The 14,096-nt window shown below is 40.5% G+C and overlaps 1 protein-coding gene across 2 annotated transcripts in view; it reads right to left on the bottom strand.

Annotated features, from left to right (window-relative positions):
• LOC115438126 (zinc finger protein 827-like) overlaps positions 1–10,216 on the bottom strand; it is a 34,634-nt gene extending 24,418 nt beyond the window's left edge. For both annotated transcript variants that reach the window (XM_030161531.1, XM_030161533.1), the window contains exons 1-3: positions 9,668–10,216; positions 6,782–6,994; positions 2,152–2,826 (exon numbers count right to left, since the gene is read on the bottom strand). In XM_030161531.1, coding sequence (XP_030017391.1) covers positions 2,152–2,826; positions 6,782–6,994; positions 9,668–9,923 — 1,144 coding nt within the window. In that variant the 5' untranslated portion in view covers positions 9,924–10,216. The remainder of the gene's footprint in view (positions 1–2,151; positions 2,827–6,781; positions 6,995–9,667) is intronic.
• Positions 10,217–14,096: the final 3,880 nt, after the last annotated feature.

The raw sequence follows: 14,096 nt of genomic DNA, 5'->3' as shown, positions 1-14,096 counted from the left end.
GATCAAGTTTGAGTTGTTTTACTTTCTTTATCATAGATAGATAAATCGATAGTCTCTTTCTCTCTCTCTCTTTGTCTTTCAAAGTGCATTAATTAAACACGGTTATCATGATAATTAGAATTTAAACAGTAATACTAACCATCTGGAATTTTACCACGGTTTATCGTTATAGCAGTAATCGTTACACCCCTAGTTAACTTTATAATCAAATCCATTTTTAGGAACTGTTAGATTTAAATTTAAGAGTTTTTAAAACCTTTAGTATTCTGTCAAATTCTGCCTGAAGCAGCATTAAAGGTGTAGATCTGTGGTTCTATAAACAGTACTTCAGGACTTAGGGCTTCCACTAAAGGGATGTTTTTGTATATACTAGACCACAGGTGTTAAACATGCGTCCCAGGGGCCAAATCCAGCCCACCAAAGGGTCCAGTCCGGCCCTGGGATGAATTTATGAAATGCAAAAATTCCACTCAGATCTGCCCAGTCCTTTTAGTTCAGGTTCCACATTCAGACCAATTCAATCTGCAGTGGACAGGACCAGTCAAATACTATCAGAATAACAGAGAAATAATGACAACTGACAATGTTTCTGTTTGGAAAAGGAAATATTTTCATGGATTTACACTAAAACAAAGTAGAATTTTGCAAAAAATGTGAATAAACTGAAATGTCTTAAGAGAAGTAAGTACAATTGTACCAATATTCTGTCTGTTATTAAATGTTTTGTGTGTTTGTAGATCCACTGTGATCTGTCAGTTCTAATGTACATGTGGAAATGATAAACTGAGGCAGAATAGTGTTAAAATTACACTGATTTTTTCAGTTCATGTTATTCACATCTTTTGAAAGGATAGTTTGTAGATGTAAACCTGTTCATAATGTAAATTTACTTTTTTCGCTCTAAAACAGATAAAAGTTTGGAGTTGACATTATTTCTATTTTATTCTGTTATTATTTTACTGGTTCAGCCCACTGCAGATCAGATTTAACTGAATGTGGAACTGAACTAACAGGAGTTTGACAGCCCTGCTTTATCTGGTTGAACTAAATGAATTGATTCAATATTTTCTGAACCCATAAAGACCCAGTGCTACTTTTGTGGCAGTTCCAAAACATTTTTTCCTCTGTATTTAACTTTTCTTATGTTATTTATCACCATTTATAATGACATTATCCTCTGTGTTTTTTGTTTTTTCAGTGAACATCAGGTAGTTTCCTATATTTCATTCACTGATCATGTATACCAGGGATGTCAAACTCATGTTAGTTCAGTTCCACATTCAGACTAATATGATCTAAAGTGGGCCGGACCAGTACAATAACATAAATAACAGGATAAGAACTGATAAATAACGTCGACACCAAAGTTTTCTCTGTTTTTGAGTGAAAAATGTCAAATTCGGTGATGTAAATGTTTACATCTACAAACTGTACTTGAACATAACATGAACAAATATGAACCTGAAAATTCTGAAGAAAAATAAATGCAATTTAGCAATATTCTGCCTTAGTTTATCATTTATACATGTGCATCATAACTTACAGATCCCAGTGGATCTACAAATACACAAAACATGTAGTAGGAGGCAGAATATTGGTACAATTTCACAGACTTCTCTGAAGACATTTCAGGTTTTTGAAATTTTTTGTAAAAGGCTAGTCTGTACATGTAAACATTTATGTGTAATTCTACCTTTTTTACACTAAAACAAAGAGAGAAATTTGTGGTTTTCTTTATTTATAGGTTATTATGATAGTATTTTACTGGTCTGACCCATTTTAGATTGAATTGACCTAAAATGATTTTAACACCATTGATTGTCCATATCTTCAGTGTAATTTTTTTTGCATTTCATTAATTCACCCTGCAGGCCAGATTGGACCCTTTGGTGGGCCGGATTTGGCCCCTGGGATGTACGTTTAACACCTGTGATGTAGACTTTTTTTGCTCTAAAACAGATAAAAGTTTGGAGTTGACATTATTTCTATATTATTCTGTTATTATTTTACCGGTTTGGCCCACTGCAGATCAAATTCAGCTGAATGTGGAACTGAACTAAAATGAGTTTGACAGCCCTGTCCCGGACAAATACCATGAACTGGAAATTCACAACATCCATCCATGTATGTGAGTGTGTTTGTGTGTGTTACCTGACAGCTGGTGCAGCAGAGTTGAGGCTAAGTTGACCGACATGTCCTGCCACAGCACAGCTCTGAGGCACTGGTCGGCCATCTTGGCTCCAGAGGTGAACTGCTCCTCCATCTTGGTTCCAAAGCAGAGCTGTTCCTCTGTCTTCAGCTGCTTTTCTGTCTGGGCTCCTGACACAATGTGACCCTCACTTTCACACACAAACTTGTTGTTAATTTTGGCTCCAGTGAAAGGCTGCTCAGCCGGGTTCACTGTAAAGACAAACTGGTCCTCAGCCTTGGCTCCAGACAGAAGGTGCTCCATCATCTTGGCTCCAGTAACACAGCTGTTCTCCTTTTTTACTTTCAGATCAAACTTGTTTCCTCTGTTGGCTCCAGAAACCCCTCCGTCGACCCGTGTTGAGCCGTAAAGTTTGTCTTCTATTTTAAGGCCAAGGAGACGACGGTCCACCATCTGGACTCCAGGCTGGAACAGTTCAGGTGTCTGTCTTCCACCAGTACTTTTGTCATCTGTTGAAACGTTGAAGAGGTGACGGCTCACCAAAGTGTGGGACAACGGGGCCATCTTTTCTCCAGTCGACCCGTTATGGATGAGGTTGGAAGGCGCCAGTGTGTCCACTTCCATTGGCTCCTCTTCTTCTTTGACCCTCACCACATGGCTGTTGACCTCCTGACGCTCTGTGATTGACAGAACAAGTTCACATACATTTGTCCTGTAATTCAATTAAAATTTGGTTACAAGTGGTCACGACATTTGGACTTCATAGACAAATTAGGATCCTAAATTGGCCTGTGAGTGACCCGCACTTCCAACTGACACTGCATGACTACAGATTTAGACCGTGGTCTAAAATGGTGTAACTGCTTTCTGCAGGATACTTTCAAAAGGACAGATGGACAGCTTTCAAAATCTTTCTCTCAAATTTGGACTTGGTAAACATGATTTTTTCAGATATCTCCAGCTCCGCGATTACTTTGTAAAGGAAATACAATGTTCTATGACAGACACTCGCTCTCATCTAATTCAAATACTGGTGGACGCCTATAAAGGTTCCAGTAACAAAAACATCACTGGTAAAATTTATACAGCTTTGAATTCAAAAGACAATCAGATATATTTTCACGCAAAAAATCAATGGGAGAGGGACCTGCGAGAGGAAATACCAAATGAGATCTGGTCAGAGGGGTGGAAGTCTCCAAACTGTACTACAAACTTACTATCATGGAGGGATTTTTGTTAGAAATGTCTGGCCCGTTTCTTTATTACACTTGTACGAAAATCACATTTTTCTGGAGTTCATTTTTCCTGCTGGAGGGAGTGTGGTTCACTGGAGGCAGATCAAACACATGTGTTCTGCTCCTGTCCTGGTGTTATTGGCTTTTGGGGAGAGAAGATAAAGTTGATGTATTCAGTTTTTGGTGTTCATTTTGATATGTCATTGGCTACTTTGTTTTTTAGCATTCCCCCAGAGGAATTATGTAAAAGTGACATATCTATTTAGAATAGTGCTGCAGGCAAAAAAGCCATCACCAAATATTGGCTTAAAAAGGACCCTCCCTCAATCTCCTTGGTGATAAAAATTGTCAACCAAATCCATTTAATGAAAATGATGACATACAGTCTTCGCCTACAACAGCACAAGGGTGTAAAGTACTGGAAAAAATGGGACTTTTTCATTCAATCTGTGGACAGTAAACAGTCTGTAAAAGTCTGAATGGACCTGGGACCATTTCTGTTTGTTGTGTGTCTTATATTAAAACAATAAAAAATAAAGTACAAAAGAAAAATATAAATAAAAAATATGTTTTTCCTGTAGGTCACAGGTGTCAAACATGCGTCCCGGGGGCCAAATCTGGCCCACCAAAGGGTCCAGTCCGGCCCTGGGGATGAATTTGTGAAATGTAACAATGACACTGAAGATATGAACAATCAACAGTGTTAAAATCATTTTAATTCAGGTTCCACATACAGACACATCCAGTCCAATTAGATTTCCAGTGGGTCAGAACCAGTAAAATACTATCATTATAACCTATAAATAATGACAACCCCACATGTTCCCTTTGTTTTTTGGTGTAGAAAAGTAAAATTACATGAAAATGTTTACATTACCAAACTATACTTTTATTTAAAAAAACATGAATAACCTGAACAAATATGAACAAATGGAAATGTCTTAAGAAAAGTAAATGTAATTTGACCAATATTCTGCCTGTTACTAAGTGTTTTGTATGATTGTAATGCACATGTGTAAATGATAAACTGATAAACTGAGGCAGAATATTGTTAAAATTGCACTTGTTTTCCGCACTTATTTGTGCAGATTTATGCTGTAATTCAATTCTTCCAGGAAATAATCATTTAAAAAAAGAAACAAACAAAAAATTGCCTTTTTAACAGTATCATGATATATCATATCGTGATTCTAGAATTGTGATTTGTATCGTAATGCCAGATTCTTGCAAATACACAGACCCACTGCAGATCAAACTGGGCTGAATGTGGAACTGAACTGAAATGAGTTTGACAGCCCTGCTGTGGTACAAAAATAAAAGCATGACTGGTATGAACCCAACCGTGACTTTTGCATCGTGTTCCACCACTATCAAACAGAGCATTAAGCCAACACTTGCATCCCAACATACACTGTGCAGGGTTCACACTAGGATTTTTTTCACAGTGTAGGGGCACCATGTACATGGTGTGAGTTTTGTAGGGGGTCCGGGGGCATCCTCCCCCATAAAATTTTGAAATGTATAACTCTCTGAAACACTATTTCCTGCATTCTGAGGGGCAAATTTTGAGGAATGAAGCCAAAAAACGATGTGATATTCCCCTTGCGTTTGCTCCCGTGCTTCGACGCAGACATGATCATAGAAAAGTATTCACTTGTACGAAATTGGGGATAATGGGAGTGTCACTCACACCACACACACACACACACACACACACACACACACACACACACACACACACACAGGCTAAAGTTTAGATCTAATTTTCCACGGGTGATCGGTCCGTTGAAATCAGATAAATTGACTGAAGTCTCATTGTCAGCCAATGAGTGTAAGGCAAGTGATGTTGGTGGGCGGGGTCAGACAATACAAAGGCACACAAAGGGTGTGGCTTCTATTGTTGTCATTTCCTGTCTGCAGCGCTTTGAGCCAAGACAAAGGAATAGATTTATTCACATTCAAATCTGGTTCTCATTACACTGGACCATCACACACACACACACACACACTCTGTGATGTGTTGTTAAAGCAGTCAAAGGGGGCCCTCTGGTGGTGTAATCAGTGTCAGTGGTGTGTGTTTTGTCCTTTGGGTGTTACCGTAGTCAGTTCAGACATGGAAGGAAGTAGCAGACACGTTTGTGTCATTGTGTTTGTATGGACAGAAAGAACGTTTGTCTGTGAGTATTTTATGTTCAGCTGTTGTGTTAATGAACAGTCAAACCTGTCTGTGATGGAAACTTTTGTTGTTAGATTAAAAGACGTTGTAAATCTTAAATCGATCTGAAGATGCTAATCGTTAGCATGTCTATGCATTTTCCCATTTATGTTAGCATCGAGCTAGCGATCTTTTCTCATTCATTTGAATGTATAATGCTATGTTAATGTGCTGTAACACAGAACAGAACTCAGACATGTTTTGTTTGTATGTTACAGTTTTACACTGAAGTCTGCAGTAAAAGCTTTGGACAGAAGTTTTGGGCGTCCGGCTTTTCTTGGTAAACCTGTTATCTATCTGCAGAGCTACAGCTGTACACACACACAGAATACACACAAAAAACATGGTTATGCTGGTGGAAAGACAGTGGAGCGGGGCAAAGCTCAGCGTTGGGACCCACCAGGGACAGCGTCAGGGGCCCCGACGTTCAATGACGCTAGCGAGAACCCTGATGTGGAAGCCTTACCTGCCAGTTTCCTCAGCAGCTCTGAACCAGTGTTTCAGCCTCAGCAGCTCTGAACCAGTGTTTCAGCCTCAGCAGCTCTGAACCAGTGTTTCAGCCTTACCTGCCAGTTTCCTCTACAGCTCTGAACCAGTGTTTCAGCCTTACCTGCCAGTTTCCTCTACAGCTCTGAACCAGTGTTTCAGCCTTACCTGCCAGTTTCCTCTACAGCTCTGAACCAGTGTTTCAGCCTTACCTGCCAGTTTCCTCAGCAGCTCTGAACCAGTGTTTCAGCCTTACCTGCCAGTTTCCTCTACAGCTCTGAACCAGTGTTTCAGCCTTACCTGCCAGTTTCCTCAGCAGCTCTGAACCAGTGTTTCAGCCTTGCCTGCCAGTTTCCTCTACAGCTCTGAACCAGTGTTTCAGCCTTGCCTGCCAGTTTCCTCTACAGCTCTGAACCAGTGTTTCAGCCTTACCTGCCAGTTTCCTCTACAGCTCTGAACCAGTGTTTCAGCCTTGCCTGCCAGTTTCCTCTACAGCTCTGAACCAGTGTTTCAGCCTTGCCTGCCAGTTTCCTCTACAGCTCTGAACCAGTGTTTCAGCCTTGCCTGCCAGTTTCCTCTACAGCTCTGAACCAGTGTTTCAGCCTTGCCTGCCAGTTTCCTCTACAGCTCTGAACCAGTGTTTCAGCCTTGCCTGCCAGTTTCCTCTACAGCTCTGAACCAGTGTTTCAGCCTTACCTGCCAGTTTCCTCAGCAGCTCTGAAGCCAGTGTATCTGTTGCCACGGTGCTGTCCGGTGTGTGCGACAGGGACGGGGGTTCAGGACTGGCCCCGGGGCCGTCCGGAGACAGAGCCAGGCCCGGTTCGTCCTGCTGACCTCCACGGGCCTCCTGCCTCTGGGGCTCCGCCTCCGCTCTGCTCCCAGGATGCATCTGGGCTTTCTGAGTAGCTTCTAAAAAACAAGAGGCAGAAAGTAAATGGATGTATGTGAGTCTGATGTGATTGAAGGTAAGTGTAAATAGATTAGAGTGGAGCTCAGATTACAGCACTCAACTGACTATAAGAGCATACGCAGGCATGAGGGTGTGTGTACATTTGATTATTGTAATAAAATAATGTAGATTAAATATAGACAGGAGTAGCATGACAGGAGAATATGGGTCATTTAAGAAGAAAATAATGATTATTTTCACATTTGTCTAGATATGTACGTATGTTCACTTACAGTCATTATAAGACACTAGGGCTGTGTATCAGCAAGAATCTGGCGATACGATACAAATCACAATACTAGGATCATGACATGATATATCACGATATATCATGATACTGTTAAAAAAGCAAGATTGTTTCCTGGAAGAATTGAATTACAGCAGAAATCTGCACAAATACAAAACACATTTTTATTTGATCAGAACAGGATCTAATGTTATATCACAAAATGTTTCTAATTCTCCTAGTTTCCAAAGGAACTCCCATCTGCCTCTCAGACAGAAAAAGTGCTTTTAGGATGACTACCATAACCATTATTTAATAAAACAGTGTTAAATAATAATAAATAAAATATAAATAAAAAAACAAAAAAACATAAATGAACCTCCGCCATATCTGCACTTGAATAAATACACTGTAAAAAAAAAAAATAAAAAAAAAAATAAAAAATCTGTAATTTAACAGAATTTTCACTATTTGACAGATTTTTCCTGTATTTTTAAGATACAGGAAAATATCAATGAAATGACAAAAACAGACTGTGATTGTACACATCAAATGTAAAATAACATGAAAAAACTGTAAATGTGAATAACCATAAAATTTCCATTTTTTAAAAGAAATTTTTTCTTTTTTCACAGAAAAATACAGTTAAAATACATTTGCAAATGTACTGTAATTTCACAAATATTTCTTTTCTAATTATGAGATTAAACTGTTAATTTAAAGTTTAACACTGTAAAAAAAAATATTAAAACAAGATAAAACTACTGACAACTAACCGTAACAGAATTATTAGTTCTGTCATTTGAACCAGACTTGTTTATTAATTGATAAATATCTTGTGTAATTACAGGAGGTTTCACAACAAAAATGTTGAATAAATGTATTTTTGTGAATGTATAACATGTATAAGCACTGATAAACTGTCCAAATACAGTTTTTATCAGTGGATTGGACAACTGAGTCTCACTGAAAAGTATTTATATCGGCTAAAATTTCCTTACGGGGTCAAATGAGTGTCCATTTTTGTCAAAAACAAAACAAAAAAAAAGTTGTCCTAAAGTCATAGAAGTGTGTGTAAATAATGCTAATCCATTTGTGCACAGACTACTGATATTCTTTGACAGTGGAAGCTCTATTTTCATAAATATTGGATTTGGAATAGCACGTGGATGTGAAAACTTTTGCTGGTGAACGGACATGACATTACCCATGATTCTCTGGTCAGTCCCAGTACTTTATTAGGAATAAACTTATAGACTTGCTAGCGGTAATTCTCCTCTTCTTCATAAATGTTGGTATTGTGGATCTAAAACAATCCCAGCTGACACAAAAACACTAAATGTGTCAGTGGACGGATGTGACATGGTTGTTGTGGATCCCATCATACTGATGCTCTGCAGCCATGTCAGCGTTTACACTAATGATCCCTGTGCAAAAACTAGGAGCACTATTATTTATTGGATAGTTTAGCATCAGACTAAAGAGGAAAGAACAATCTAGAATTGTTCTTTGTGTCTAAAAATGCTTCTTATTGTAAAACTGTTGATGTAAACAGTGCTGTGTGCCATTCTTCATGTATGTATTGGTGGAACATAAGCAGGATGGATCAGCACCATACTCCAGATTGAACCTGTACAAATAAAACATGTGATATGGAGGAGAGAATCTGGGAAGAAAAACTGGGGAATCCAAAAGAAGAGAAGATTTGTTTTTCAGTTCAAACAGAACTTGGCCATTTGTGACTTTAAAATATTGCCTTAATTGTGATGAAATGGTTCATTTTGGAGCTGAAAACATAGTTCATATGAGCATCAACATGTTGAACAGAACTGAAATCCTGTCCATTTGAACAACTGTCATTTACCAACACAAAGTTCCTTTGGACTCACTGAGATTGATTTAATATGAACACAGACACAAAGAAGAGCTGTGAGCACATTTGAGCTGATACATATATATATATATATATATATATATATGTGTATATATGTATATATATATATATATATATATATATATATATATATATATATGATATATATAGGTAATTTGATTGTTTTATTACATGTAAATATTCTTTATTAAACATTAAAAAGTAAAAAAAAAAAAAAGCAAAATCTCATGTAAAGTTCGGGCAAAAAACTGTATTTTAATTGTGGAAAATTACCGTATTTTTATGAGATGGTTATTTTCCATTATCTAACAGTATTTTTAACAGGTTTTTTTACAGTATACCTAAAATATTGATACAGTACTTTTTAATATCAACACAGTATTGTGAAATGAAATATCGCGATATATTGCAGAACCGATATTTTCTTACAGCCCTATTAATGAAGTGGACAAAATCTAAAACAGCTGATGTTAATTGTACTCAGTGTATGTGTTGAATGTGTGAGTGAAGTACCTGACAGTCTGATGAGGAGGTCAGACGCCATCTTGGTACTGACATCAGGGCTGAACAGAGAAGTGGCTGCTGGGAAGGGACTGGAACATGCAGCGGCGCGTACGTCCAGTGTGTGTTCAGAACGTGTGCCGGGTACACCGGACAAGCAGCCAGCAGCAGCATCCTCATGACTGGTGTGTGTGTGTGCGTTTGCAGGGTGTGTGTGTCGTTTGGCTGCAACAGAAGGAGGATGCAACACACTCGACCCACGCTTCATTTTTCCTCTGAGTGTGTGTGTGTGTTTGCAAAAAGAGAGGGAGTCAAAACTCAAAAAGAGAGGACGGCAAGAGAGAAGGAAGAGGAGGAAGCAGAGGAGGAGGGTAGTGTTTCTAAAATAAGATGACTGTGGATTTCAACATATGGAAGAGGAGCGAGTATGGAAGGAAAAAAAAACACAGAGATGGAGGTATAAGAGAAAACCAGAGAGAGAAAGAGAGGATCTGTTGTTCAGACGGAGCTGTTGCTGGCTCTCATTGACCTGGAAGAGAGAGAGAGAGAGGAGAGAGAGGAGGTGAAGTGAGGGGAGGGGGTGGATGAGGTGGATGGAGAGAGAGAGAAGAGAGAAAGGAGGTGAAGTGAGGGGACGGGGTGGATGAGGTGGATGGAGAGAGAGAGAGAGAGAGAGAGAGAGGAGAGAAAGGAGGTGAAGTGAGGGGAGAGGGAGGGGATGAGGTGGATGGAGAGAGAGAGAGAGAGAGAGAGGAGAGAAAGGAGGTGAAGTGAGGGGAGAGGGAGGGGATGAGGTGGATGGAGAGAGAGAGAGGAGAGAAAGGAGGTGAAGAGAGGGGAGAGGGAGGGGATGAGGTTGATGGAGAGAGAGAGAGGAGAGAAAGGAGGTGAAGAGAGGGGAGAGGGAGGGGATGAGGTGGAGGGAGAGAGAGAGAGGAGAGAAAGGAGGTGAAGAGAGGGGAGAGGGAGGGGATGAGGTGGATGGAGAGAGAGAGGAGAGAAAGGAGGTGAAGAGAGGGGAGAGGGAGGGGATGAGGTGGATGGAGAGAGAGAGAGGAGAGAAAGGAGGTGAAGAGAGGGGAGAGGGAGGGGCTGAGGTGGATGGAGAGAGAGAGAGGAGAGAAAGGAGGTGAAGAGAGGGGAGAGGGAGGGGATGAGGTGGATGGAGACAGAGAGAGGAGAGAAAGGAGGTGAAGAGAGGGGAGAGGGGGGTAGATGAGGTGGATGGAGAGAGAGAGAGGAGAGAAAGGAGGTGAAGTGAGGGACGGGGTGGATGAGGTGGATGGAGAGAGAGAGAGAGAGAGAGGAGAGAAAGGAGGTGAAGTGAGGGGAGAGGGAGGGGATGAGGTGGATGGAGAGAGAGAGAAGAGAGAAAGGAGGTGAAGTGAGGGGAGAGGGAGGGGATGAGGTGGATGGAGAGAGAGAGAGGAGAGAAAGGAGGTGAAGTGAGGGGACGGGGTGGATGAGGTGGATGGAGAGAGAGAGAGAGAGAGGAGAGAAAGGAGGTGAAGTGAGGGGAGAGGGAGGGGATGAGGTGGATGGAGAGAGAGAGAGAGAGAGGAGAGAAAGGAGGTGAAGTGAGGGGAGAGGGAGGGGATGGGTGGATGGAGAGAGAGAGAGAGAGAGAAAGGAGGTGAAGTGAGGGGAGAGGGAGGGGATGAGGTGGATGGAGAGAGAGAGAGGAGAGAAAGGAGGTGAAGAGAGGGGAGAGGGAGGGGATGAGGTGGATGGAGAGAGAGAGAGGAGAGAAAGGAGGTGAAGAGAGGGGAGAGGGAGGGGATGAGGTGGATGGAGAGAGAGAGGAGAGAAAGGAGGTGAAGAGAGGGGAGAGGGAGGGGATGAGGTGGATGGAGAGAGAGAGAAGAGAGAAAGGAGGTGAAGTGAGGGGAGAGGGAGGGGATGAGGTGGATGGAGAGAGAGAGGAGAGAAAGGAGGTGAAGTGAGGGGACGGGGTGGATGAGGTGGATGGAGAGAGAGAGAGAGAGAGAGAGAGAGAGAGAGGAGAGAAAGGAGGTGAAGTGAGGGGAGAGGGAGGGGATGAGGTGGAGGGAGAGAGAGAGAAGAGAGAAAGGAGGTGAAGTGAGGGGAGAGGGAGGGGATGAGGTAGATGGAGAGAGAGAGAGGAGAGAAAGGAGGTGAAGAGAGGGGAGAGGGGGGTAGATGAGGTGGATGGAGACAGAGAGAGGAGAGAAAGGAGGTGAAGTGAGGGGACGGGGTGGATGGGATGGAGAGAGAGGGAGATGAGAGATGGAGCGAGTAGAGAGAGAGGAGAAAGGAGGTGAAGTTAGTGAGGGGAGAGGGAGGGGATGGGGGTGGATGGAGAGAGAGGACGAGAGAAGGAGGTGACGTGAGAGGGGAGCGGGGAGGGGATGAGCGTGGATGGAGCGAGAGAGAGGAGAGAAGGCGAAGGAGGTGAAGAGAGGGGAAGAGATGGGAGGGGATGAGGTGGATGGAGAGAGAGAGAGGAGAAGAAAGGAGGTGGAAGAGAGGGGAGAGGGAGGGGATGAGGTGGAGGGAGAAGAGAGAGTGCGAGGACGAGAAGGAAGGGTGAAGAGAGGGGAGATGGCGGGGATGAGGTTGGAGGGGGCGAGAGAGCGGAGAGAAAGGAGGTTGAAATGGGGGGAGAGGGAGGGGATGACGGTGGAGGGACGAGAGACGAGAGTAGAGAGGAGAGAGGAGACTGAAGTGAAGTGCAAGAGGCGGAACAGAGGAGAACGAGAGACACAGGGTTAGAGAGAGAGGACCCAAAAAAGACAAAAAGCAACAGAACAAACCCAATCTGTGAATGAACACATTAATTATTGAATGGAAAAGGCCCAGTAATAAGGGGATAAATCACTCCAATCGTCACCATGGTAACGGACCCTGCTGCGTCGTCCTCGTCTCCTGCCCTGACCTTCCTGCTGACAAACAATCATCAGTTATCATCAATAATCGTCAATAACTGCTCTCACCTGCCACCAGCTCTTATTTCTGATTACTTCTTCAATCTGCATCGGGAGAATATGTTAGAATATTTTTAAAAACAAAAAATCTCCACACATCTGTCCCCTTTTGTTCAGAATGTTGAGCTCTTACATAAAAACCAGATGACCACCTGCTGTTATGGAAAAGAATAGAAAATAATAATTGGTGTTTGTCATTAAACTTAGGCCAGAGTATTCACACATTCAATTCATGGAACAGAAACACAGTGTGTTACATAACTCAAAATTTAATTATATTAAAATTAAATTAAAAAAAAAAATTCTACTATCCTATTTTCATCTCCTCTGCACTGTAAAAAAAATCTGTAATTTTACAGAATTGTCACTGTTTATTTACAGATTTTTAAGATACAGGAAAATATCAATGAACTGACAAAAACAGACTGTGATTTTACATGTCAAATGTAAAATACACAAAAAAAAAACTGTAACTGTGAATAACCATAAAATTTCATTTTTTTTAGAAGAATTTTTTTTCACAGAAAAATAGTTAAAATATATTTTCAAATGTATCAGAATTTCACAATTATTTCTTTTCTATTTATGAGATTAAACTGTTAATTGTCAGTCATTTTATCTGGTTTTATTTATTTATTTTTTTTACAGTATTAAACTTTAAATTAATGGTAACAGAAGTATTAGTTCTGTCAGTTGAAGCAGACTTGTTTGTTAATTGACAAATATCTTGTGTAATTACAGGAGGTTTCACAACAAAAATGTTGAATAGATGTATTTTTGTGAATGTATAACATGTATAAGCACTGATAAACTGTCCAAATACAGTTTTTATCAGTGGGTTGGACAACTGAGTCTCACTGAAAATTATTTATATATATATTTATAGGGAATTGGATTGTTTTAATACATGAAAATATTCTTTATTAAACATTAAAAAGTCAAAAAAAAAAAAAAAAAAAAAAAAAAGCAAAATCTCATGTAAAGTTTGGGCAAAAAACTGTATTTGAATAATGGAAAATTATTGTATTTTTATGAGATGGTTATTTTCCGTTATTTAACAGTATATTTCCGGCACCCCTGCTGCCGGAATATTAGGGGGTTTTACGCTTCTTCTTCTTCTTCTTTTTTTTTTTTTTAAGTGTGGTGTAATGAATATTTATTTAAAAAAAAAAAATTAGAATTGAGCTTTCTATTGTTTAGCTGAACAAAATGAAAAATGTACAGCCCACAATAAAATAAATATATAAAATGAACAGAATAATGGCAGCCCCCAGTTTACAAAAATGTAAATTAGGACATGTAAAATAATAAAATTATTTAGGCAGGTTTGAAGCTCTGTAATTACGCCGGTAATTAAACAAATACAATTAAAAAAAAAAAAAAAAAAAAAAAAAAGGACAAATCCGTCCAGTTCTGCCTTCAGAGGCTGATCTCAGATCGGTTCCAGACTCGGTTCACTCACTCCCCTGGCCGACCCCGTTTCTCTCTCCTCCGTC

This window comes from Sphaeramia orbicularis, chromosome 18 (genome assembly GCF_902148855.1).
Source record: "Sphaeramia orbicularis chromosome 18, fSphaOr1.1, whole genome shotgun sequence".
NCBI classification, from domain to species: Eukaryota; Metazoa; Chordata; class Actinopteri; order Kurtiformes; family Apogonidae; genus Sphaeramia; species Sphaeramia orbicularis.
This window is presented reverse-complemented; position numbering and strand designations above follow the sequence as displayed.